Raw genomic sequence first — 26,032 nt, 5'->3', positions numbered from 1 at the left:
TTGCATGAATGTTTGAGTAAATGTGCATGCGTAAATGGTGTGCGAATGAGTTTGTGCATGTGTATGTTCAGAGTGTGAGTATGTGTGCACGCAAATAAAAGAGAGTGTGCATGTGTCTGTGTGTGTGTGTCTGCCTCACCACTGCTTCACATTACAGGTTGTCGCTGATCACATTTAATATGACACACTGGTTGCAAAATATCAGTGCACTATTTGAACCCACTAATTGCCACCTGTCTGTATGTCCTTCAAGCCCTTAAATCTATAGCACAGAGGGTTGAAGCAGCTTCTACACATTACAGACACTGCCTATTTTCCCTCACTCTTTCTTTACTATTCCCAGCCCCACGCCATGAAATTTCACTTCAGTGAGCCCTTTACTGTTTGAAGCAAAGATACAACTTCCAGAATCCAAAATGTTATTCAGTAAAAAACATATCACTGTCTTAAAGTAATCATCACAACCACTGGCCCAAGTGTAAGAGTGGACCACCCCTTAAAAAAGTCTTGGATAAAAGGCCATTTCCATTGGTTACTTGGTGTGTTACATTGCAGGATATAACAGGGCTCTATTCTCAAAGAGAGAAATATGAGCAAGATGTATACTGTGTAGAATCATCCCTACTAAACCTTTCCCAATTTTTGGTATTCATAAATAATAAAATTATAATGCTTTGTGTGCTTGCCTATGCAAATTAGGACTTGATTGGTGGAATACTGCACCATGGATACATGTAGACAATGACACCAAAAAGGAAGTAAAACCACACTGAGGACAAGGCTGACATTTTATTAAACTGTGTGGTGGGTCACAGTGAAGAACACTATCAGTTGAGCAAAGAAACAAGCCATGTGACAGGAGGTCACCGGTCAGTTGAGTACAATGGGTTTCTAAATAAGCACCATGGGGAGATTAAAAAGGAGAATATAGATGAGAAAAGGTGTATAGGAGGAATATAAAGTACTGGTTTTCCAGGAAACAGCTGGCATCTGTGCTCTCTGCTGGGAGGCCTGGAGAGAGCCTCAGGCTCCAGTGAATAGTCCACACCCTTTACTTACACCAGCTGCATGACCTCAAACGGTGAACTTGAAAAAAGGTGCAGCTGCCTGAAAATTGCCGCGCACGCTGTTGCTTGCTTTTTAAAATTGAAATATTGTTTGCTGTGAGCACCATTTGAACTTCTGTTCTTTCAAAACTGTCACAATTTAATTTGAATCGCCACATTCAAACTTCCACATTGTTGGCCCGACTCACTTCCTGGTAGACACGCCACCGCAGAGCGCCAATCAGGGAAGAGGGGGGAGGAGCCAAGGCTGACTACTGCTAATAATGCCGGTAGCAGCGCAGGAGCGCAGCGGACGCATGCTGCGGGCGCACCGACGGCGCGCCGGAAGCGCGCCAAAGGCAAGCCCGTCTGCACCCGTCCGTGGCCGGCAGGGGCAAGGGGCAAGTCATTATGCCCAAATCACAACTTACTCCGCGGCTGAGTTAAACAAACGTCATTCCCATGAGCTAGTAGTCAACAACCTCACACGAGCCAGATTAAGCAGAAATGGGATCTGGAAACTTAGATCTTCCTTCCCCGAACTTAACCATCACTCGTTCACTCCAGAATATACTGACCCCCTGGCTATGAATGAGGAAAAGGCTCTCTCAATCATTTATTTAAACACCCTCTCCCTGCCCAAACATCAGCTCGATATACTTAACCTGCTGATGTCAGAGAAACCAGACATTCTATTATTAACTGAGACCTGGCTAACACAGGACACCGCCCCCGACATTTTAGCAGCACTACCTGACGAGTTTTATATCATTCAAGCAAACCGCCCACAGGGGAAAAAGGGAGGGGGAGTAGCAGCCATAGTGCATCAAAACCTTAAATTTACGGCACTCACCCCCCTAGACATACCTCAAACAGACAACCTAGTATTTAAATTTGAATCTGACCTCACTCCCCTGGTCTGCGTACTACTCTACAGACCACAAAATGCGAAGTGGGTCGCACGAGCGGTGTGCGACCCACTTCGCATTTTACTCTACAGACCACCACAGAACATGCCACTGTTTCCAAAATCCCTGAGTGAACAAATGACACAACTTGCAACTAATCATGCTAAAATACTGATGGTCGGTGACTTCAACTACTGGGCCAATGACCCAGCAGGGGGACCTCATTCAATCGAATTAACAGACCTACTTGCAGGGCTTAACCTAAGTCAGTTTATCTCCACTACGACACATATCAAAGGGCACATATTAGATCAGGTCTGGTCCAGCAATCTGTCTGTTACCAATCTAGAAGTCACTCCGTGCATATGGTCCGACCACCATTTTATTAAACTTACTATAAATATCCCTATCGACTCTAAAACAAGACATCACGATCCTGGATCACGCAGGAGCTGGAATACTATCAATAAAGAGCAATTTCTAGAGTCGCTGACCAACACTATTCCCACTGGCCAGCCATCTATTGATCAAAGCGAGAAAGACCTTTTGGACTGGCTGACAACAGCCAGCAATAAACATGCCCCCGTCAAGAAATTAGGCCACGCTCGTCACCACGAAGCCCAAAGATGGTTTTCCCCTGAGTTAAAGATATTGAAACTTGACTTACGACAAGCAGATAGGAAGTGGAGAAATAAATATTCACCTGACAATAAAAGTACTTACCTAGAAGTACGTGGTACTTATAAAAAGGCTAAAATGGCTACCAAGGCCAAATACTTCTCGTCCAAAATCATCAACTTTACAAACCGCTCCAAAGACATTTTCTCAATCATTAACGAACTATCCAACCCTGATAGAGTAACAGTGAAACCCATCCCATCTCAATCCCTATGTGATTCCTTAAATCATTTTTTAATTGAAAACATTTATATCATTAAAAATAGAATCCCAAGCTGTCCGAGTCCGGCATGTTCAACGAAACCTAAGCACCTACAAAGGCTGGAACAATTCCCATTAATAAGCCAAGAAACATTCACAGAACTATTAGCTAAAGTCAAATCTGGATCTTCAAGGGTCTGCTGTCCCCCTTGGAAATTAAAGAAAGCATTTACTGCCTGCCCAAGTCCAGCTGTGACCCTCTTAAATGAGTCATTGCTCCAAGGTCAGGCACCGGAGTCTTTTAAAGAGGTCATAATCACCCCCTGCTAAAAAAGCCAGGAGCTGACCCAAAAATCTTAACTAATTACCGACCGATCTCACTGCTCCCCTACCTAGCTAAATTGCTCGAAGCCCATGTAGCTAAAAGCCTATCCGCCTTTCTGGAGCAATTGGAATACCTGGATGCACACCAAGCAGGTTTCTGCCCAGCCCACTCCACAGAATCAGTGATTCTATCAGTATTGGATATTCTGAGAGAAAAGGCGGACAAAGGCCTCCCTCAAGCCTTGGTGCTATTGGATCTCTCCGCCGCCTTTGACATGGTCGACCATAACATCCTGATCGACCGTGTCAGAGATGCGGGCATTGAGGGATCAGCCCTTGAATGGATTAGACCATTCCTTACAAACCGATATCGGTCAGTCCAGTTTGGCGGTTTCACGACCCCCATGATCAAAACTACCTGTGGAGTCCCTCAGGGATCCTCACTTTCACCTCACTTATTTAACCTTTACCTTCTCCCCCTGATCCATGCATTAAAAGAAAGGAATATTCAAACTTTTAACTATGTGGATGATTTCCAATTAATATTCCCCATCAATAACTCCCTGGCCTCCACTCACGAATGCCAGTCGACAATGCTGTTCATCCGTGACTGGATGAACAGTAACCAACTGAAATTGAACCGGGATAAAACAGAATTGATCCTTGCGGGAGGTTCACTTAACCCCTTGAGCTCCCAGTTCTGGCCCAAAGAACTGGGACAACCCCCGATCCCATCCAATCACGCCAAAACACTGGGAGTTATGGTCAATAGTGACCTCACCATGAAATCCCAGATTGGATCTGTCATTTCCACCTGCTTCTTTCAACTAAGGAAAATAAAGAAAATCAGCAGGCTCCTTACTCAGGAAGTAAAACTACAGGCAGTCCTCGCCATGGTGATCTCACATATTGACTATCCCAACTCCCTATACCATGGCATTCCAGCATACCTTACCCACCGTCTCTAACTGATACAGAACCAGGCGGCCAGATTGATTCTGCAGGAAAACAATCACCAACATGTCTCTCCCCTTTTGAAAAAGCTACACTGACTCCCCATATCACAGAGATGCGCCTTCAAGATGGGATATATCATCTTTAAATCCCTGAATAGCAGAAACCCCAAATTCATTAACAGTATGATCAATAGATATAATCCAACCCGCAACCTAAGATCCGCCCACCTACACCTGTTGACAATACCTTCCTTCAGACAGAAACGTTTTGGAGGATCCAGGTTCTCCATATTGGGCCCAAGATACTGAAATTCCATCCCCCTAGAGATCAGATCTTGCAAAGACCTCATGACCTTCTGCAAACGACAAAAAACATGGCTCTTCAGACAGGCATTTGAGTAATCACGAGAATCAATTTCCATCTTTCACCTTCCCAAGCAGCGCCAAGAACCCAACCTGGTGTATGTGCGCTATACAAATTAGTTATAACATAACATACCATTAATGTTTCAGAGACAATTTTAATCAGTTTAGGCAAGGTTCATTAATAAGTGACAACATAACTTCTGTTCATGCCATATTTTCAGCTGATAGCATGTAATCTATGTATGATTATTGGTAGTTTTTGAGCACACTATCTGGGTGCAAGTTTGATTCTGATTTATAAAAAAGGAACCTTAGAAGCCCCTGTTTCTTCCTGAAGGACCTCCATCCTGGAAACCAAATAAGATGTATGCCAAAATGCATTCTAAGGTGGGGTTTTGTGGTGAATGTCATTTCAGGGATGCATGGGTGTTTTAGGGGGAAAACACATTCTATCCACAAACAAAAATTTTATGTTTACCCACCTGGATAACAGAGATTAAACCATAAATGTGAGCTCTTTATTTGTAACATTCACTGACCTGTCAATTTCTTTTTTAGAGAGTTATTGGAGCAACTGCAAGTGAAAAATGTGATTACAAATCTCAATGGGCAGAAAGACAATACGTTTGTTACAACATTTTGACTGTTGAGTAATATTTGAGCTGGAGGCACAATATCTGTAGAATTGCCTGAGTATTCATAACATACTTCACAAGGAATATGTTTTGGCTCCCAAATCGTTTCAATATATTTGTTACAGATCTTCTTGCGAATGAAAATAAGGGGGGCATTTTAACACTGAATTTGGTGAACAGTAGCTTTACTCCTGATATATGTAGGTAATTTTGCTTTGGAAGCACATAAACCAGGTGGGCTTCAAACACATTCAGAAAGTCTGTGTGACTACACATCCAACATCTAGTATCACGTGTTAACCGATACATTTAAAACACAACTTATACTGGCTATTGTATTACGAGAAAACTCTGGTTGAGAGATTTAATTCATTTAAATATTTTTGCTACTACTTTAGGCGAAGTATGAGGTAGGAACAGCATGCTTACCTTAGGTGCTGTTAAGCTGTTCATATCATGATGCATTTGGCAAAATTAGACTAGCTTTTTGATGGGTTTACAATATGTAGATAGTGAAACCATGAATATACCAGAGAGGGGAAAGGGGAATTGAATGAGGAAGAAGAATTAGAAAAGTTCTGTGCTTCAGAATCTTTTATGGCTCAGGATTAAGGACTCCGGCAGTATGGGTCCCATAACATTGTCAGTGACACAACTATTGACATGGCTGATGACATCTCATATTACATCACTGATGACACCATCCGGTGAGTGTAAGTATTTTCCTAAGAGTTTATGACTGTTAAACATGCACACTAAGCTACTCAAATGTTAAATTAATATACTAGTTTTACTACTAATGAGTGATACCACTTTTAATATATATTATGTGTGTGATTGTGTGATTGTGTCTAAATACATGTGGGAGTGGGTGTCTGAGTAGCTGTATGGGTTTGTGATTGGAATTGTGAGTGTCTGTATGGGTATATAAATGGGTGTGTGAGCAGCTGTGTGGGTGAGTGAGTGGCTGTGTGAGTGGCTGCTTTGATAAGTGAGAAGCTGTGTGGAAAGGTTGTATGGTTGAGTGGGTGTGTGAGGTGCTGCATAGGTGAATAGGAGGTTGTGTGAGTAGCTGTATGGGTGAGTGACTGGTTGTATAAGGAGCTGTATAGGTGAGTGAGTGTTTGTGTGAGTGGCTGTATGAGTGGATAGGTGTATGAATGGCTCTATGGATGAGTGAGTAGTTGAGTGGTACATCTATGGGTCTGGGAACGGGTATGTGAGTGGTTGAGTGTGAGTGTGAGTAGATGTATGAGAGTTTGTATAGGAGTGTGAGTGATTGTGTGAGTGGTTCGGTGGATGATGTAATGAATGATGTCCTTTTATATGTCATCAGTGATGTAATCAGTGACATCACTGACCATGTTATGAGTTATGTACTATGTGAGGTCATAAGCAGTTCATTGTGGGGGAGTTTGTTGTAGTTTGCTCAGGTAACTATAACTGCTGAATTTCAATAGTTTTGTATGAGTGAAATCCAAGCCTAACTATAAACGTTCCTGCAACTTTTGTTTATTCAGTCAATTTCTAAGTAAAAAAAAAAATCCTAACTATAACATCTCTGTAACATTTGATTTTTCATTGAATTTCTGTTTTTATAACTTTTTAATCCAAACTGTAACCTGTCACCTTTGACAGTGGCTGCGTGAGTGCATATGTACATCTGTGAATGGTTGGTGAGTGTCTGAGTGAGTGTGGGTGTGGGTGTGTGAGTGTCTTTATTGGTTTGTGATTAGGTATGTAAGTGCCTATGTGTGAATGGGTGTGAGTACCTGTGTGTGTCTGTGAGTAGGACATTGTGTGCCTGTGTGAGTGTCTGACTGGGTGTGTAAGTGCATGTGTTAGTCCGTGAGTGCCTGTGTATGTCTGTGAGTGGGTGCATGAGTGATACTAGGCATTTTGGGCATTTTATACTTACTTTATTTAAAAAGGAGGACCATGGACTCTGCTCTCACCAGAAGACAACAAGAAAGAAACCACTCATCACAGGCTCAACACATCATATTGTGCTTCAATACATCACTGGTAAATTCACCTCTATTAAGGATTTCATAGTGTTTTTCAACATGAAATACATGAGAAAACACACTTGCTGTGCCTTCGCCAAGCCCAAGAAGTTAGGATTGCTTGTGCTTTCCTGAAGTGTAGCTTAAACCGGGCACCTTTTATGTTTAAATTTATGAATGGTTCCCATTGAGGTTTAATTTCTGTGAAATCAGCACCTGGGCCAGAATCAACCGTCATTTTGAAAAAAGTCTACCCAACTGGAGTACTTTCATTTGGTTAATTAGTAAGTGCTACCTCGTTGGATATATGTCTGTGCATATTCTACACTACAGCTGCGTATAGGACCATGAGGTAATGTTTCTAGTGACCTCATGTTCATGTAATTTCAGTAATGTGATTGTTCCTTAAGCGTCTTCATCCACAAATCTGTGATAATGTGAATCTGCGGCAAGAGTAGACGACAAGACTACAAAGAGGTGAATCTCCAACAAACATGGGTACTTCCTCTTAACTAAATGATGTAGGTGCTTCTTTGGTAGGTGGAGATGTCCTCGTATTTTTCTGCACCAAACACTTGTCACCAAAGTCAGCTGGAAACGGGCTTGAGGGCTTTTTGTTAGTTTGTAGATCAATGTGGAAAAGGGGGAAGACATTTTCATTCTAATAAGAAAAACAGGTAGGGGGCGTGCGGCCACCGTCCCCTTGCCAAGTTCAACTCCTGAAACCCAATCCCCCAAGGCCCAGCTGAAAGTTAGTGAGGGAAGGGACCACACCACCCCATCCCTGAGCCAATATCATCCCAGGAGACACATCTCCCAGTGCCCAGCCAAGTCTTAGTGGGTGCCCTGGCCCCACCCAGCACATCCAGTGTGAATGTTGGGGATTGCTGGGGGAGCCTCTAGGCCCCCGTGGTCCCAGCTGGCTGCCCACTTCCCGCTGCAGCCGCAATTAGTCGCGCACACAGGGGGATGCTGGAAATGCAGCTTCCTGCATGTGGGGGCAATACTTTCATCTATTTCCTTGCCGAGCCATTATTGAAAAAGAACATAATGATATGTAAATAGTTCATCTTTAAAATTACAGAAACATAACAAATCACATTGGTTATACTGTAACACTGTATCATAATATAGTACAAATATTATTTTCCCTTTTTTACAGATTCTCAGCTTTCATACTTCTTCACCATAAACCATGGTCTGTGTGAAGCACCATCCTTCAACAGTGAGGAAAAATCAGTCAATGGATTGTAAAAAAAAAAAACAAAGCTGCACAGTACATCACTATAAATAAGTGACAATGTGTACTGCCCTCACTACAATTCATTAATCATTTGTTTTTTCTGGAATTACTACAGTAACCTAAACAATACTATGTTAAAATTGATTCTTAAATTATTATATCTGTACAATACTAGAAAGAATTATAAAGCACTGTTGAATTTTGGAAAACCTTTTGAGAGCATCACCCCTGGTAGGCCTAATGATGTTTAAAATGCTGATGATCCATATAGACATAATCCCATACTGTAGATTTTTTTTTTACAAATAGTACGTAGACGTTCGATTGATGAAACAAAAGAGGTAATTTTTTAGTTTCAAAGGCAGTTTTTGCTTTCAACTTAAGGTTGCTATAATTGGATTGTATCCGTCCAGTTTCAGACTTTTATTAAGGAGTATAGTATTTAGATGTAGCATTAACTACTTTCTGGAAGATAAAAGAACGCTTGCATTTTGAAGAACTTTTTAAAGACATTACCCCCAATAGGCCGAATAATGTCTACAAAACCGATGAACCATGTAGAACAAACACTGTACACCATTTTTTTTTCCAGTATTCCTTCTTAGAACTTTGGTTGAAGAAAGAAAAGATAAAAATTTATCAGTTTGAATAGAGGTTTTGGTTTGTATTTAAGGTTGATGTCATTGCATTCTGTCTGTCTAGTTTTGCTCTTTAAAAGAGACAGTGTAGTTTCTAGAGGTTGTATAGTTCCTTTGTGAAAGATGATTGCTCAAGTAGTTAAAGTTCTTTTCGAAATTGATATTTGTCTAGCTTTAAACTTATAAATTGAGTTTCCAAATTAGAATCATCTGCTTGCTATCATTGGAGCATTACTAAAAGGGACTTTTTAGTTGTTGCTAGAATCAACATAGACATAACATCTGATCTGCAGCTTGGGCAAGTCATATTTTGGTTAGCCTTCTTCAACAATTTATCAAAAGTCGCAGTTTTGGAATATTGTAATGGTAAATAAAGAAAACGCTCAGAAATTATTTTAGTGGTAGATGAATAATCTCAATCTTCACAGTCATGGTTCGATGTGTAACGCAGTCCGAATAAATCATCAATATTTACTTTTTCTTGTTCTAAAACTCCAAACATAACCATAAAAGTGTTGAGAGTAAATATTACTAATCCGCTACATATATCTAAAAGATACTGAATACCTGAAGCAGAATGTATCACAGTTCTGTCAGTCATTAAACGTTCGAGCAAATGATCCAGTGCAGAACCCAATCTTTTATCTCTTTTTTGTTGAATTTGGTTTACTAGATGTGGTAAATGAAATAGTACATTGAGAACAACAATTGCATAGAAGTTGACACCTGAACTGTTTTCCAACTAGTAACATACAATATCTCAATTTTTTCCAGTGTTCTCTTCTGAGAAGCTTCTAGGTTGTCCTTGTTTCCTTTCTTTTCTTCAGCATCTGTACACTGTTTTGTAACCATTGTTTTGGACAGATGATCCATTTCTCCTAAACAGGGTATTGGCCTAAATGAAGAGCATATACACTTCTTAACCGACTGTAGTCTCTTACACAGCTTGCACCAGCACAACCTTTCTATTCATCAAAATCAATCAAAAACAAACCAGACAATATTCTAACCCACAACAATGCTATATATGACATTCCTTCTTTAAAGACAGTACTACTAATATTAACAAACGCTGCATCCACACTTAAACCTTGTGATTTATGGACAGTTACAGCATACACTAGAGAGAGGTGGAACTGCTGGTGCCACTCATATAAGTCCCACTAAGCAAAAAATGTACAATACAGCAGCCAATCTGCTTCACTCCATCAATCTGATAAAAAGTTATGGCCACGTATTCAACCTCATCTCTATTTGGAAAGCGAATGAAATCACTAACTTTACCGATTGCATCATTTATTAAGCCTTCTTCAACATTTAAATTATGGTGCAAAATTAATCAAAAATGTTTGCTCATGGATAAACGGTTTTCTAATCCTTCTGTTTTGGATAAAGACTTCTCCAAAGAATCCAATTGTGCTTGAATTTTATCTCTTAGTAGTATTGTGACTCCTCGATGTTCCATTTTATCAATAGCTATAATTTTCAAATTGTCTTTTATCCAGTTATAGTAATGGAGCACTTTTCAAGTGTAGGCATTAAACTAACTATAGAGTTCTGTACTTCAATTAATTTCTACATTAGTTCTGGTGCTGTAATGTTATACAGAAATATTTAATTGATAAGGTACTTTCCAAAGCACGTTTTCCCTCTTTTGTCAAAACTCCTACTCTAATGTCCTCCATATTCCACATCAGATGTTTCATGCATATTTTTCACTAGTCCTTGTATTCGAAGGTTAGCCAAATATTTACATTGCCAATATTCCCCACTGAATTTCTTGTTTCATTATGGACAAGCGTTTTGAAAACAGGTTTTCCTTTTACGGGAGTAAGTTGCAGTAGGTCAGCAAAACAAAATTAAATGCTTTCCTCCAAAGAGGACATCGCAGTTTGTTCTTAAAATCTGCTGCATTCATAAGTGTATGAAGGCTAGCATTAAGTTGGATACCATGCTTATAAATGATTAGAAGTTTGAGGGGCATATTCACAAGGAGCAATCGCCGAACCAACGGCACTTTATCGCAGCCAAAGTTGTGATAAAAATACCTCCCCATTCACAAGCTGGTGTAAACAGCCCACAGCACCAGTTTACCCGTGATAGCAGCCACTAAAAACATCGCCACAGAGGACCCGCGCAACTATCGCTAATGAGATGCAGAGTGGGCGTTCCCGTGCCAAAATCAGCGACAACATCACACCACAACATTCTCAACGACCAACACAAAACAGGTGATAAAGCGCGTTAGCACCAGGAAATCTATATCTGCGCTGACCTGGTGTAAAGTCGGACGGCAGCCTGCACCACAAAAGGGAGACCAGCCCAGGGCCACACCGGAAGGGCAACAGAAGCCATGGAGCCACCCATCATGCGGCCTGGACACCCAAGAGGTCCACAACACCCTCTGACACCAGACGCAGGCCTGCAACACCCCCCTCTGGGACCACCCCCAACCCCGGACTAAGAAACTGCACACCAACACCACGAATCCCAATACAAACATTTTGCCTGATGTCGCACAAGCAGGAAAACCAACAGACATGCGTGGCCAGGAAATGGAGACTCAGTCAAACAGCAATGCAATCACCAACACAAAACACCACACAAACAAAAGCCGAGACAACCCTTTGGATGAGTCCTAGCAGCTCCTCACTGGACAATCCATAGCACACAGCCTGGAAGACCAAATCCAAGAGAAGAAGGTGTGCCATGCGCCCAACAAAGGAAAGAGAGGGAGAGAGCGAGGGAGAGAGACGGAGTGAGATTGCACAAGCAGCACAAGGCCTCTCGGGCACCTGGCTCCACATGCCAACATGTGTGTGTGTATCACCATCCGTACACCATGAGCCCAAGGCCATGCCCCAATCTCAGTGCCAAAGCCACATTACATTCCAAAAGCGCAAGTAGTAGTCAGACAAACATCAGGGATGAAAGCTCCAATGCAGAAGGCGGGAGGACACCTGCACCTCTGACCTTGGTCCAGAACGCGCCTGAAACTCCCTGAGAGAGATGCCATGGCAGACAGGGATGACTCCCACACCACACATTCTGCAAATGAACTATCTGACTCATCCACACCCCACGCACAGTAGCCCCTGCCTGTGGTACCCCCACATGGGATGCCCTTGACACTCAAAGAAACAGCAACCCACTCTCCCCAACGTTTCCCACACATTCGAATCATTGATAAGAGCTGTGGCATATCCTCCACACAACTGCCGTAATTCAGAAGAGTGCCAGATCCATGAGACGCACCCATGCAATAGCAGGCCATACCGGGCACATGCACTACCCCCGTCATGTGGAACATAACCGTGCACGTATGCTGCATTTACTGGGTGCAGTGCCACTGCCAGTGCTGTGGATCAGTTACCGGCTCAGCTTCTGCATTGCCTACGTCACCTGTGTCAAACCCTGGTTCCACTGCCGAACATGCACATTCAAGTGTCCAATGGATCTCTGCCTATCCAACACAACTGTTGATGAATTGGACTTTGACTTGTGTCTGAGTCCCCTGTTGGATCACGAACTTGGTCGCTTGGCAATGTTGTCAATTCGGACACAGTGCTGGGGAGAGCACACACATGGCAATGTAGCATGACATGTGAACCTGTCGGACCCTCATACCTGATCACTGTCAGCAGAGCAGACAATCGGCGCACTCCGGAGGCAAAGCACTATGCAGATCCCATGGGCAGTGAGTCGTGCCCCCTCACACGGGGCAATGGGCAGACACCAAACAACACATGACTCATCCAGCAAGGCAAGGTGGGCTGAGAGCATTGTCATCTGTGATGAATGTTGCCCATTTCAGCCCCAACATTTTCTGAACCTCTACATGTGCCCATGCTGCGTGTAAGTGTCTTAAGCATGTCCCTGCCTGTTGTGGCTGTTGCCTCGTCTGTACTGACACGCACATGAAATTAAATGAAATGAAATTAAAGAAATTTGTTAAGCGCGAACAGCTGCCCTGAGCCGTCCAGGCGCTAGGGAATAGAATGAACCTTCTACTGAAGTTGATCACAGGGAGTAAGTTTGTTTTTAGTTATAGAGGAAGATTTTTAATTGTTTACGAAAGGTTAGAAGGTTGGAGTTGGACCTTAGATGTAGGGGGAGAGAGTTCCACAGTTTGGATGCATTGTAGGAGAAAGATCGACCTCCTGCTCTAGATCTTCGTATCTGCGGGACAACGGCTAGGAAGGCTTGAGAGGAGCGAAGCTCTTTCTTGGTGTGGTAGGGAGGGACCAGGGAGTGGTTGATTACAGGGCCGGATTTCCAAAAGGCTTGGTGGGTGATGCACATGGCCTTGAACTTAATTCTTTCCCTGACAGGGATCCAGTGCAGAGTTTTTAATCCCGGCCTTATCGGGGTTCTGCGGGGGATTCCAAGACGTGTACGGGCTGCACATGCCAATAAAGTCTATGCAACTCCATTGGTGTCTAACTGTGAGGTGTATTGGTTGGATTGTCCACTCGTGTGCCGCAATGAGCATCGTCCCTACACAGGGAGGAACTGACTGATGCATGTGCAATGGGGCTGTGTCCCTTTGGCAAGCTCCACCTCTGTGAGCCAGACATTGTTTCTGGATTGGTGCTGGACACCATGTGCACTTATGTGACTTCAGCAATGTGAGTATGGTGTCCAACCTCTGACCATGTGTAGCAATGTCATATATCACAACAGAATGTGTCCACACAGATGTGTGTGAGTAGGTATGCGACGTGAACTTCTGGTGTCACATATGCTGTAGGACACCACTCCTGGACAGCTTTCATTTGGGTCAGTCCTACACACAGCCCTATTCAATACATGGATGTGTGCCTATGTTGGGAGTTGTGAGATTGTTGTTGATGTGCAATGGGGACACAGCTAGTACTCACCTTCACAGTCATCCATTTGGCCATGTGTCTCAGGGATACACATGTGCATAGATGTCAGTTATAGGCCTGGGCGGCAAATTCCGTTCCGCTCGCGGAATTTGCGTAATTTCGGTAATTTCGCGTTCCGCGGAGAACGCGAAATTGCCCAAAATTCTGCTTTCTGCGACTTCGCGAAATTTTTTCTTGTTCGCGTTCTCAAAATGCGTGTTCGCAAGATATTTCTCCCCGAGCACGCAAACAGCAACTGTGAACAGGAAAAAAGCATCGCGAACACGCAATTCCGCGTGTTCGCGGAATTTCTGCATGTTCGCGGAGATTTTTTACCGTTTCGCGGAGATTTGCGTAACGCGATTACGCAAATTCCGCCCACCCCTAGTCAGTTACCAGGGTGTACCTTCATGTGCAATCATTGTACCTACATCCAGCCATACCTCCATACGTGAGTGAACATAGTGATGACACATCTGTGGATTTAGAATGTTTTATTCACATTCAGGTGATTGGTGGAGCTGGGGCTGTACAGAGCCATCCAAGCACACATCACATGGAAGCCCAGTTGTGTCCCAACCAGAGTCCTTTGGTGATTGCACAGTGATTGGTAAGAGGGAGAATGCAGTCTGCAGCAGGATAGCTGTGTAATAGGCCAGCAGTGAAGAAATGGCAGTATGTGTCGGGGTCCGGGTGAAAGCCGCAGACTGTTCCGGGGGTCACTATGAGGTGTTTCCCAGGCCATGATGCATAGGTCAGAACCAGGCAGGGACATGCCATACGGTGGTAATGGCTGCTACTGCCTCCTTCCTTACACAGTATTTCACTTCCCCGTCTTACTCCCCTGATACGGGTTCTGTGTCTAGTGTGTCCGGTGTGTGTGGCGGAGTGATGGCTGCATCACTGTGTGCCACTGAGACATCAGACTGTGAAGGTGATCGGGCAGCATCACTGTGTGCCACGGACACATCAGGAGTCTGAGCTGTGTGTGTCGATGTTCCCACTGCACTCATCTGGGAACGGCTCAGTGGCAGCAATGGCATGATGAAGTACTGCAGGGCATTGAAGTCCCCAGCTACTACTCACTGGTGTCCATCCGTGTCAGACATCCTTCCAGCCTGCATCTGCTCCATGGTCTCCATTGACCTCCGCATCTGTCCCAACTCTGTGCTGTCATGGCTGGTGCCTGTCTGCCCACACAGTTCTTGTGTACGATTCATGGCACCAGTGAGGTGAGCTAAGGTCTGTGGCGGAGCATGGTGCGGATAGGGGGTATCCGTAAGGGACTGCACCTGGTCCCTGATGGGACTCAGACACCCACATATGGCATTGAGTTTGGCAGCCATGAGCTCGAAACCCACCCGCAGCTGTTCAGCCAACTCCACCTGGGAAGACCACACACATTGTATGTGCTCCATGTATAGGTCGGGGGGGTCCTGGGAGACAGCCGTGGTGGTGTGTGTTTCCCGCTGTGTGGTCTGTGCAGGTGGTGGGGTCACCTCGAGGCAGCTGGCCTGCCCTGCTCCTGGGGACGGGATGCAGAGGCTGTCCAACATTCGTTGGAGGGTGTCTTGACATATGTGCAAGTTGTCCTCTTCATCATCGATGATGGGAAGTGTTGAGTGCTCTGCAAGAGGTGTTGTTTGTCCCTTTGCAATGTAAAGGGGGAATGCAGGTTAACAGAGTTGCTCATGTATGTTGTAGATTTGCAGATGTTTACATTCAGACTGCATGTCAAGGCCATGCCCCAATCTCAGCGCCAAAGCCACATCACATTCCGAAAACGCAAGTAGTAGTCAGACAAACATCAGGGATGAAAGCTCCAATGCAGAAGGGGGGAGGGCACCTGCACCTCTGACCTTGGTCCAGAACGCACCTGAAACTCCCTGAGAGAGAAGCCATGGCAGACAGGGATGACTCCCACACCACGCATTCTGCAAATGAACAATCTGACTCATCCACACCCCACACACAGAAGCCCCTGCCTGTGGTACCCCCGCATGGGATGCCCTTGACACGCACAGAAACAGCAACCCACTCTCCCCAATGTTTCCCACACATTCGAATCATTGATAAGAGCTGTGGCATATCCTCCACACAACTGCCGTAATTCAGAAGAGTGCCAGTTCCATGAGACGCACCAATGCAATAGCAGGCCATACCGGGCACATGCACTACCCCCGTCATGTGGAACAGAACCGGGCACGTATTCTGCATTTACTGGGTGCAGTGCCACTGCCAGTGCTGTGGATCAGTTACCGGCTCAGCTTCTGCATTGCCTACGTCACCTGTGTCAAACCCTGGTTCCACTGCCGAACATGCACATTCGAGTGTCCCATGGATGTCTGCCTATCCAACACAACTGTTGCTGAATTGGACTTTGACTTGTGTCTGAATCCCCTGTTGGATCACGAACTTGGTCGCTTGGCAATGTTGTCAATTCAGACACAGTGCTGGGGAGAGCACACACATGGCAATGTAGCATGACATGTGAACCTGTCGGACCCTCATACCTGATCACTGTCAGCAGAACAGACAATCGGCGCACTCCGGAGGCAAAGCACTATGCAGATCCCATGGGCAGTGAGTCGTGCCCCCTCACACGGGGCAATGGGCAGACACAAAACAACACATGACTCATCCAGCAAGGCAAGGTTGGCTGAGAGCATTGTCATCTGTGATGAATTTTGCCCCTTTTAGCCCCACCATTGCTCTACATGTTCCCATGCTGTGTGTAAGTGTCTTAAGCATGTCCCTGCCTGCTGTGGCTGTTGCCTCGTCTGTACTGATACGCATATGAAATTAAATGAAATGAAATGAAAGAAATTTGTTAAGCGCGAACAGCTGCCCTGAGGCGTCCAGGCGCTAGGGAATAGAATGAACCTTCTACTGAAGTTGATCACAGGGAGTAAGTTTGTTTTTAGTTATAGAGGAAGGTTTTTAATTGTTTACGAAAGGTTAGAAGGTTGGAGTTGGACCTTAGATGTAGGGGGAGAGAGTTCCACAGTTTGGATGCATTGTAGGAGAAAGATCGACCTCCTGCTCTAGATCTTCGTATCTGCGGGACAACGGCTAGGAAGGCTTGAGAGGAGCGAAGCTCTTTCCTGGCGTGGTAGGGAGAGACCAGGCAGTGGTTGATTACAGGGCCGGATTTCCAAAAGGCTTGGTGGGTGATGCACATGGCCTTGAACTTAATTCTTTCCCTGACAGGGATCCAGTGCAGAGTTTTTAATCCCGGCCTTATCGGGGTTCTGCGGGGGATTCCAAGACGTGTACGGGCTGCACATGCCAATAAAGTCTATGCAACTCCATTGGTGTCTAACTGTGAGGTGTATTGGTTGGATTGTCCACTCGTGTGCCGCAATGAGCATCGTCCCTACACAGGGAGGAACTGACTGATGCATGTGCAATGGGGCTGTGTCCCTTTGGCAAGCTCCACCTCTGTGAGCCAGACATTGTTTCTGGATTGGTGCTGGACACCATGTGCACTTATGTGACTTCAGCAATGTGAGTATGGTGTCCAACCTCTGACCATGTGTAGCAATGTCATATATCACAACAGAATGTGTCCACACAGATGTGTGTGAGTAGGTATGCGACGTGAACTTCTGGTGTCACATGTGCTGTAGGACACCACTCTTGGACTGCTTTCATTTGGGTCAGTCCTACACACAGCCTTATTCAATACATGGATGTGTGCCTACGTTGGGAGTTGTGAGATTGTTGTTGATGTGCAATGGGGACACAGCTATTACTCACCTTCATAGTCATCTATTTGGCCATGTGTCTCAGGGATACACATGTGCATAGATGTCAGTTACCAGGGTGTACCTTCATGTGCAATCATTGTACCTACATCCAGCCATACCTCCATACGTGAGTGAACATAGTGATGACACATCTGTGGATTTAGAATGTTTTATTCACATTCAGGTGATTGGTGGAGCTGGGGCTGTACAGAGCCATCCAAGCACACATCACATGGAAGCCCAGTTGTGTGCCAACCAGAGTCCTTTGGTGATTACACAGTGATTGGTAAGAGGGAGAATGCAGTCTGCAGCAGGATAGCTGTGTAATAGGCCAGCAGTGAAGAAATGGCAGTGTGTGTCGGGTCCGGGTGAAAGTCGCAGTCTGTTCCGGGGGTCACTATGAGGTGTTTCACAGGCCATGATGCATAGGTCAGAACCAGGCAGGGACATGCCATACGGCGGTGATGGCTGCTACTGCCTCCTTCCTCACACAGTATTTCACTTCCCCGTCTTACTCCCCTGATACGGGTTCTGTGTCTAGTGTGTCCGGTGTGTGTGGCGGAGTGATGGCTGCATCACTGTGTGCCACTGAGACATCAGACTGTGAAGGTGATCGGGCAGCATCACTGTGTGCCACGGACACATCAGGAGTCTGAGCTGTGTGTGTCGATGTTCCCACTGCACTCATCTGGGAACGTCTCAGTGGCAGCAATGGCATGATGAAGTACTGCAGGGCATTGAAGTCCCCAGCTACAACTCACGGGTGTCCATCCGTGTCAGACATCCTTCCAGCCTGCATCTGCTCCATGGTCTCCATTGACCTCCGCATCTGTCCCAACTCTGTGCTGTCATGGCTGGTGCCTGTCTGCCCACACAGTTCTTGTGTACGATTCATGGCACCAGCGAGGTGAGCTAAGGTCTGTGGCGGAGCATGGTGCGGATAGGGGGTGTCCGTAAGGGACTGCACCTGGTCCCTGATGGGACTCAGACACCCACGTATGGCATTGAGTTTGGCAGCCATGAGCTCGAAACCCACCCACAGCTGTTCAGCCAACTCCACCTGGGAAGACCACACACATTGTATGTGCTCCATGTATTGGTCGGGGGGGTCCTGGGAGACAGCCGTGGTGGTGTGTGTTTCCTGCTGTGTGGTCTGTGCAGGTGGTGGGGTCACCTCGAGGCAGCTGGCCTGCCCTGCTCCTGGGGATGGGATGCAGAGGCTGTCCAACATTCGTTGGAGGGTGTCTTGACATATGTGCAAGTTGTCCTCTTCATCATCGATGATGGGAAGTGTTGTGTGCTCTGCAAGAGGTATTGCTTGTCCCTTTGCAATGTAAAGGGGGAATGCAGGTTAACAGAATTTCACATGTATGTTATAGATTTGCAGATGTTTACATTCAGACTGCATGTCAATGTACATTGTGACTGTTTTGGGGGAGCTGGCTATTTGATGACAGTCAGTGTGTTTTCCGAGTACATGACGGATGTGTGGTAGTACCCATTCATTATCATCACACTGTGTCAGGCAATGCCAGATGTGAGTGGACAGTTACTACACACGAGCGGAACCTGTTGTGAGCCCTGTCCTGTGGTGTTGCACATTGTACCATATTGCCGTCGTTCCTGATGTCCTTTGATTGCTACGTGTTTGTTCTGCATTGTGGGGGAGTTGCCCCTGCAGCTCTGATTTCGTGTGGCCTTCTCCCTTTATGGTGGAGTGCCTGTGAATTGTGTGCTTTTCGGGACCTGATTTGCTTTTGACTTGGGTCATATGTGCTCTCGGACAGATTTTGTGGCCTGGTGCATTATTCGTCTGCTGCGTGCATTGTACGGCATGGGTTGTGGGTGCACGTGGACATGTCAGAGTGTGACCTGCTCCTTTACGGATGTGATCCGCACTGCGCTACCTCCATGTCGATTCGTGGCCCATGTCATTTTTTTAGCTGCTGCCATGCTATCAGACATGCAGTGTTACTTGCATAGTTTAGCGTGGCTCACAGAGCAGCTGCTTTGCTGGATTCAGCACATGTGCACAGTTTGGTTGCGATATTGGTGATAGGGGGGTTCCTCTGTGCACATTGTGGATGGGGGCCTACTAGGCGTTTCTATGTGTGCTGCAGTGTGCCAAGGCAATGAGGGACATGTTCCACGGTCATTGTGGGTGTGCAGTGTGCTTCGCATACTTGTGCATGTGTGCCATTGTACCCATCTCCCCCCGTCCCCCCGTCCCCGGTCATTTGAATTTTTGAATTTGAATTGGGATTTATAAAGCGCATAGCTACCCTAGGGCGTCCCAGCGCTGACATGACCTAAAGTTCCAGAGGGTGAAGTAGCAGAAGTGACAGTTTATTGAAAGAGCCAAGTTTTTAGTTGCCTACGAAAAGCCAAAAGATTGTGTTCTCTCCGCATGGCAAGTGGAAGAGCGTTCCACAGTTTAGGGGCGTTGTAGGAGAACAAGCGCCCCCCGGATCGGGACTTTTTTATTCTGGGAACGGTGGCAAGGGAGAGGGAGTCTGATCTGTGTTGTTTGTTAGAGTTATGGGGTTTGACGCAGGATCTCAGAATCGGGGGGCCTCTGCCTTGCCTTATTTTGTGGGAGATGCATAAGGTCTAAAAAGTAATCCGTTCTTTAACTGGAAGCCAGTGCAGGCTTTCGAGTGCTGGTTTTGCGGAGCATCTCGATTTGGTTCCGGTTAGGATTCTGGCCACAGCATTCTGAGCGCATTGCAATCTATGAATAACTGATGCCGGTGCCCCCAGGTACAGAACGTTGCAATAGTCCAGTCTGGAATTGACCAACCCCTGGAGCAGCAAATTCCTAGATTGGAAGGGGATCAGATGGAGGATCGTTCGCGCCATTCGAATGAGGCCAAAGCAAGTGCCCGAGGTTTTTGTGGCCTGAGTTTTGAAGTTGAGGTCTTGATCCAACCAGATGCCAAGGCTTTTGACTTCGGGTTTGGGGGTAGGAGGCGTTCCCATACATGGCGGCCAAGAGAGGGATAGAGGGAATTTGTATGGGTTTCCTAGGAGAAGAATCCGTTTAATTTTAATCGAGATTCAAACATCCAGTGGAAAACACTCTCGAGGCACCTTGCCAGATTGTCTAGGCTTTTACTCATCTGGTAGATCGAGACCACCAGCTGGGTGTCATCGGCATACATGACTGTTTTTATGCCAAATGGGGCAATAATTTCCTCTAAAGGGGACATGTAGACGTTAAAAATTGTGGGGCTCAGGGAGGAGCCCTGGGGGACCCCACACTGTAGTGGCAGGGCTGTGGACACTGCTGTGCCATCCGACACTTGGAAGGTTCTTTCTTCCAGAAAGGAGTTGATCCAGGATAGGGCGGAGCCAGAGACTCCTATCAAACTTAGCCGGTGGATGAGGATGGCATGATCCACCGTGTCGAAGGCGGCACTCAGGTCGAGGAGGATCACTGCCACTGATCCTCCTGCGTCTATGATGGTTCTTGCCTCTTCGACCACGGCTAGCAGAGCGGTGTCAGTTCCCTGTCCAGGTCTAAACCCTGTCTGAGATTGGCGCAGGAGATTATTGGTTTCTAGAAAATTGGAGAGTTGGTGGTTGACGATTCGTTCGGCCACTTTGCTGATAGCAGGAAGAAGAGAGATGGGTCTGAAATTGGTGGGGTCCGTAGGATCAAGGTGGGGTTTCTTTAGAAGAGCCCTAACAGTGGCTTTCTTCCAGTTGGCTGGAACAGAGCCAAGTGTGAAAGAGGCATTAATGAGGTGGGTTAGAGGAGGGGCAACAGTGGAGGCGACCAGTTTTAGTTTACTCATGGGAGCTGGGTCTGATGGCGCACCACTTTTTATGGTTTGTAGAGTGGACAGAAATAGCTCTGTGGTAATCTGGGTAAAAGTTCGGAGCCGTGGAGCCTCGGGGCAGGGGGGGGGATGTATGGGATTTGAAAGGAATTGGGGGCTGGAAGTGAAGTAAGAATTTTGTCAATTTTTGATGAGAAGAACTCAGCTAGCTGGTTGCATCTAATGCCCGATTGGTCGGGTGTGGGTAAGGGGTCTGGAATTTTGGTGAGTGAGCGTACAATGCGATAGGTTTCTTTCGCAGAGTTTGCTGCTGCTGCTATTTTTTCCTCGAAGTAGGTTGCCTGTGTGTTTTTTATACAGTTTTTGTAGAACTTGATGGCGTCCCTATACTCAATTTTTGCTTTCCGTCAACCAGTTCTTTCTCCAGAGGCGCTCAAGTTTTTTGCATTTCTTCCTGAGATTGCGTAGTTCTTGGGTGAACCACGGGGATTTAGCTGTTCTCTTTTTACTGGGGAGGGGTTTAACTGGCAGGGTAATGTCGAGGGATTGGTTAATCCACTCGTGTAGTTGGACATCTGCTCTGGAGGGGTCTGGGTCCAGTACTGGTATGGTAAAAGTGAGTACTTGTGCCCAAGAGTTTGTGTCCAGATTTTTCCACGGGCGGGAGGGTACTTGGGGGGGAGGTCCTTACTCACCCTGTTGCTGTTGGGTCAGGTCGGATTGTGCTGTGTCCAGGCCCCCCAATCCTGCCACCGTCTCCTCACTGCTGACTGTGGCCACCATTTGCTCCAGCTCATCCAGCTCCTCCTGTCTCGCAGAAGGCCCACCTCCAGTCGCCGTTGCTGCCTCCCTGTTGATGGTGAGCTTATGTTTGGTCTGCCTTTTCAGATCATGCCAGCACATCTTGACCTCCTCCAGTGCCCTCCTCGACACTCCAACTGCATTGACGTTGGTAACGATGGCCTGCCATATTTCGGTTTGGGTTGCCAGTGCCGCAGTGGAAGTGCCGAACAGTTGTTGTTGGTGTTCGGTCACCTCTGTGATGAAGATCCGGTCTTCCTGAAAACTGAACTCCGTCTTCCTCTTCCTCTTGTCCTTGCCCTTCCATGAACGCAGGATTCCTGGCTGGTCTTCCGTGGGGCTTGTGGTTTTCGGCTTGTCTTCTGCACTCGGTCTGGGTGCATCCATGTTGCTACGTAGTTTGAATTGTTTTTTGGCTTTTTTTCTTGCTTTTTTGGTGCTTTTTCCAGCCAGACACTTGGGATTTGCAGGTCTGTGGCTGGTCTTCGCTGATTTGTGCACCGCGATTGGCCTCATTGCATGATTTTTCTCATTCGCGTTTCGCAGTTTTGCGTCGTGGCGTTGATTTTGATGCTGACATTTGATGCATTATCTGGTGGCTATTGCATGGTACCGCCGTGTTGTGAATTCCACATTGACACGGGGTTATTTGGGCTGCGATATTGAAAGTTGCGTTACGCTACTCTTGCAGTAGTTATCACGGGTTCTTGTGAATATACCCCTTAGTTTTTTTTTAAACTATTGATCCTCATGACAAGCATTACCAGATAATTTCTGGTATTCCAGTTTATTGTCATGTTCAACAGGCAGCATTCATAGCCGATGTAGAGTATTCCTTTAATCTTATATGCAGCTAATCCTGTTGGTGCTGTTACTATACATGACAAATTTGATTCTATAGTCTTATGCAAATAACCTGTGAAAACTTTAATTAGAAAGCTTTTTCCAGTGCCAGCTTGACCACTAATCTATACTAATATCGGTGTATACGAAGAGCATTCACATTGTTTCTTCTCGTGTAGAAATCCATACTCTGCTATATCTTTAACTTCATTGTAAATGTATTTCTGTTCATTGTTCAGTTGTTCTTGTAACAGTTCAAAATACATAGGGCCCGATTCACAGAACTAACTTAAGACAAAATCCTAAACTTACTACCATTTTGGTATTCACAGAAGGCACTTACTCATTTTGGTATTCACAGAAGGCACTTACTCATTTCGGTATTCACAGAAGTTAGGAGTCCTAACTTTAGGACTCCTAAATGCCTTCTGTGAATACCGAAAGTCTTAAAAATAGGATTTTTCTCAGTTGAGTAGTAGTATAGTTAGGACTCCTAACTTTAGGACTCCTAAATGCCTTCTGTGAATACCGAAAGTCTTAAAATTAGGATTTTTCTCAATTTAGTAGTCCTAAGTTTAGACTTAGGACTACTAAATTGAGAAAAATTCTAATTTTAAGACTTTCGGTATTCACAGAAGGCATTTATGAGTCCTAAAGTTAGGACTCCTAACTTCTGTGAATACCGAAATGAGTAAGTGCCTTCTGTGAATACCAAAATGAGTAAGTGCCTTCTGTGAATACCAAAATGGTAGTAAGTTTAGGATTTTGTCTTAAGTTAGTTCTGTGAATCGGGCCCATAGTTCCATCTCATGCTTGGTGCATTGCATTCGCCACTTCATTCATTGCTATAGCTGCCTCACTTTGAATTATTCGTTCTCCAAGAGGATCTTGACTTGGTGGTGTATAACTTTGCTGCTTTGTGAACTCACCTTGCCTACCTCAACAGCAATGGTTTCTTCCTGATGATTCTCATCTTTGAACATTTGCATATAGGTTGAAAAAACTGAACACTCAATACTGTCTTTCACAGTTTTGAAACAGTCTTCATAACAATCATAGTGTTCAAGTAAATCTGATTCAGAACGCCATGGCTTGAACAACTACAAAAGTGGCAAGTAAAAGAACTCTCTTTTCCTGAGTTTAGCAACTAAGTTGTTGGCCGTTAATTTGATTTCCTTTGTAGTATGCATCCAACATATTCGTTTTCAGAATGTCTCTACTTTCTGGTTAAAATTCTGGAAGATACTGTATTTCTCGGAAATACTTTAATACTTTATTTCAATTGGTTGTAAGTTAAAGACTTAACCATACCATTCCCCTTGACTTTGAGAACAAACTTAACAAGCTCAAGCAGTCCGAGCACTAATAGGATCCTATTTATCTGAGGGAAAGCATTTTCAAGCTAAAACTATGAAATTGCTTGGTAAGACTATTTTCTGCATAACTCTCCTCCCATATCTCTTTCATTTTTTTTTCTATGATTTTGTTATGTATGAAGTCACTTATGTGCTTATTATGAGTTTGGCAGTGTGGGAGCAGAACTGCCCCTCTCCCCCACCCCCCCACCCCCAAACCTATATTTGAACCCCCCACCAGATTTGGAGATTTCTCCTGTCCGGCGGGAGGGTCTTTGGCGTTCCCAGGGCAGTGCCCATTAAATAGGCACCACCATGGGAATGTCAAAGGTAGTACCTGCATGACATTGACTGCTGCAGTCCATGCCATGCAGGTACTGGTGTGCATTCACACAGGGGGTCACGTGTTGGGACAATAAATCTGACATTACTCTATTCATTTTCATGTTTATATCTCTGTGTCGTTTCTGTGTCAGTGTGTGTATTAGTCTCCAACTGGGTACACTATCATATCCATTACTGTGTATCTGTTTATCAACCTATGTTGAAAGGACTATTTGGCTGGTTAGAAGACTAGGATGTGTCAGTACTTGGCTAGATATGTGAGTGAGTGTACAATTCCAACTGCAGAAGTGATATGAGATGTTTAAGTAAGTGTGCCAATATACAACTCTCTGATTTCGTAAATGTGTATGTGAGAGACTGAATGAATTTCTCACTGACGGTGATAGGGATTAGAGGGGTATGTAGGTATGACTGCTGCATATATAAGTAGTTTCTGAGTATCTGAGTGTATTTATACATCCCTCTGATGTTCTGACTGGGTAGGAGATACATGTTATGCTTTGGAAATATGTTTGTCAGTTGCATAATGGGCAGTGTTCTCTATGTAGTTCTTGGCATAGTGGTCAGCAAGTCCATGCGTAACCTACTAAAACTCAAAAGGACATCTCTTAATCTTTTAAGCAGACAGCACTGTGCTTAATGGCATACCTACAGCGTATCTCAGAGGTGAATAATATGTACTACAATGTAGATGTAAGACTTGACAAGCAGCTTTTACATGCCAAGTGAGAGTGCGCAGACAGGGTCTGCACTTATAGGCCTGACCTATGTTTAAAGGACGATTTATCTGGATGGATGATGAAGTTGTTTCACTACTTACCTACATATCTCAGTGAATGTCGGAGTCCATATAAAGCAGTGTCATAAGATATTTAAGTAACTGTCCCAGTATATGACTGTCTGTTTTAGTAACACTATGGCTCTTAAAATGTGTATGAAACTGACTGAATGAATACCTCAGTGCCTGTGTGAGGGAATAGAGAAGTATGTAAGTGTGTCTGCAACTGCTTTTGATACTGCTGCACACATAAGTAATGTCTAAGCATGTGAGCGAATGTTTAAATCCTTCTGTCACTGTCTGACTATGTAAGAGAGATCCTCTATGCTATGGAAAGATGTATGCCAGTTGCATTGTGGGTGGTGTACTCTAAGTAGTACTTGACATAAGCATCTGTAAGTTCACAAGTAACTTACTGAAACTGAAAATGATCTCTTTTCTTTTAACAGAAAGACCGTGCCCTATGGCATAATTACCATCTTAGAGGTGAGTTATGTATTCTAAAACATG

At 45.0% G+C, this 26,032-nt stretch overlaps 1 protein-coding gene across 10 annotated transcripts in view; it reads left to right on the top strand.

Moving 5' to 3' along the window:
* LOC146831437 (histamine H3 receptor-like) overlaps positions 1–26,032 on the top strand; it is a 148,928-nt gene that overhangs the window by 93,738 nt on the left and 29,158 nt on the right. For 5 of the 10 annotated variants that reach the window (XR_014961574.1, XR_014961575.1, XR_014961576.1 and 2 more), the window contains one exon: positions 25,972–26,008. The exons of the other annotated variants lie outside the window; for them this stretch is intronic. Coding sequence is in view for 1 of the 5 variants with exons in the window: in XM_085605743.1 (XP_085461869.1) it covers positions 25,972–26,008 (37 nt within the window). In the remaining 4 variants the exon portion in view is untranslated. The remainder of the gene's footprint in view (positions 1–25,971; positions 26,009–26,032) is intronic. 10 annotated transcript variants of the gene reach the window in all.

Source organism: Triturus cristatus, chromosome 5_1 (assembly GCF_964204655.1).
Source record: "Triturus cristatus chromosome 5_1, aTriCri1.1, whole genome shotgun sequence".
Classification (NCBI taxonomy): Eukaryota; Metazoa; Chordata; class Amphibia; order Caudata; family Salamandridae; genus Triturus; species Triturus cristatus.
Note: the sequence above shows the minus strand (reverse complement) of the source record. Positions and strands in the feature narration are given on the sequence as shown.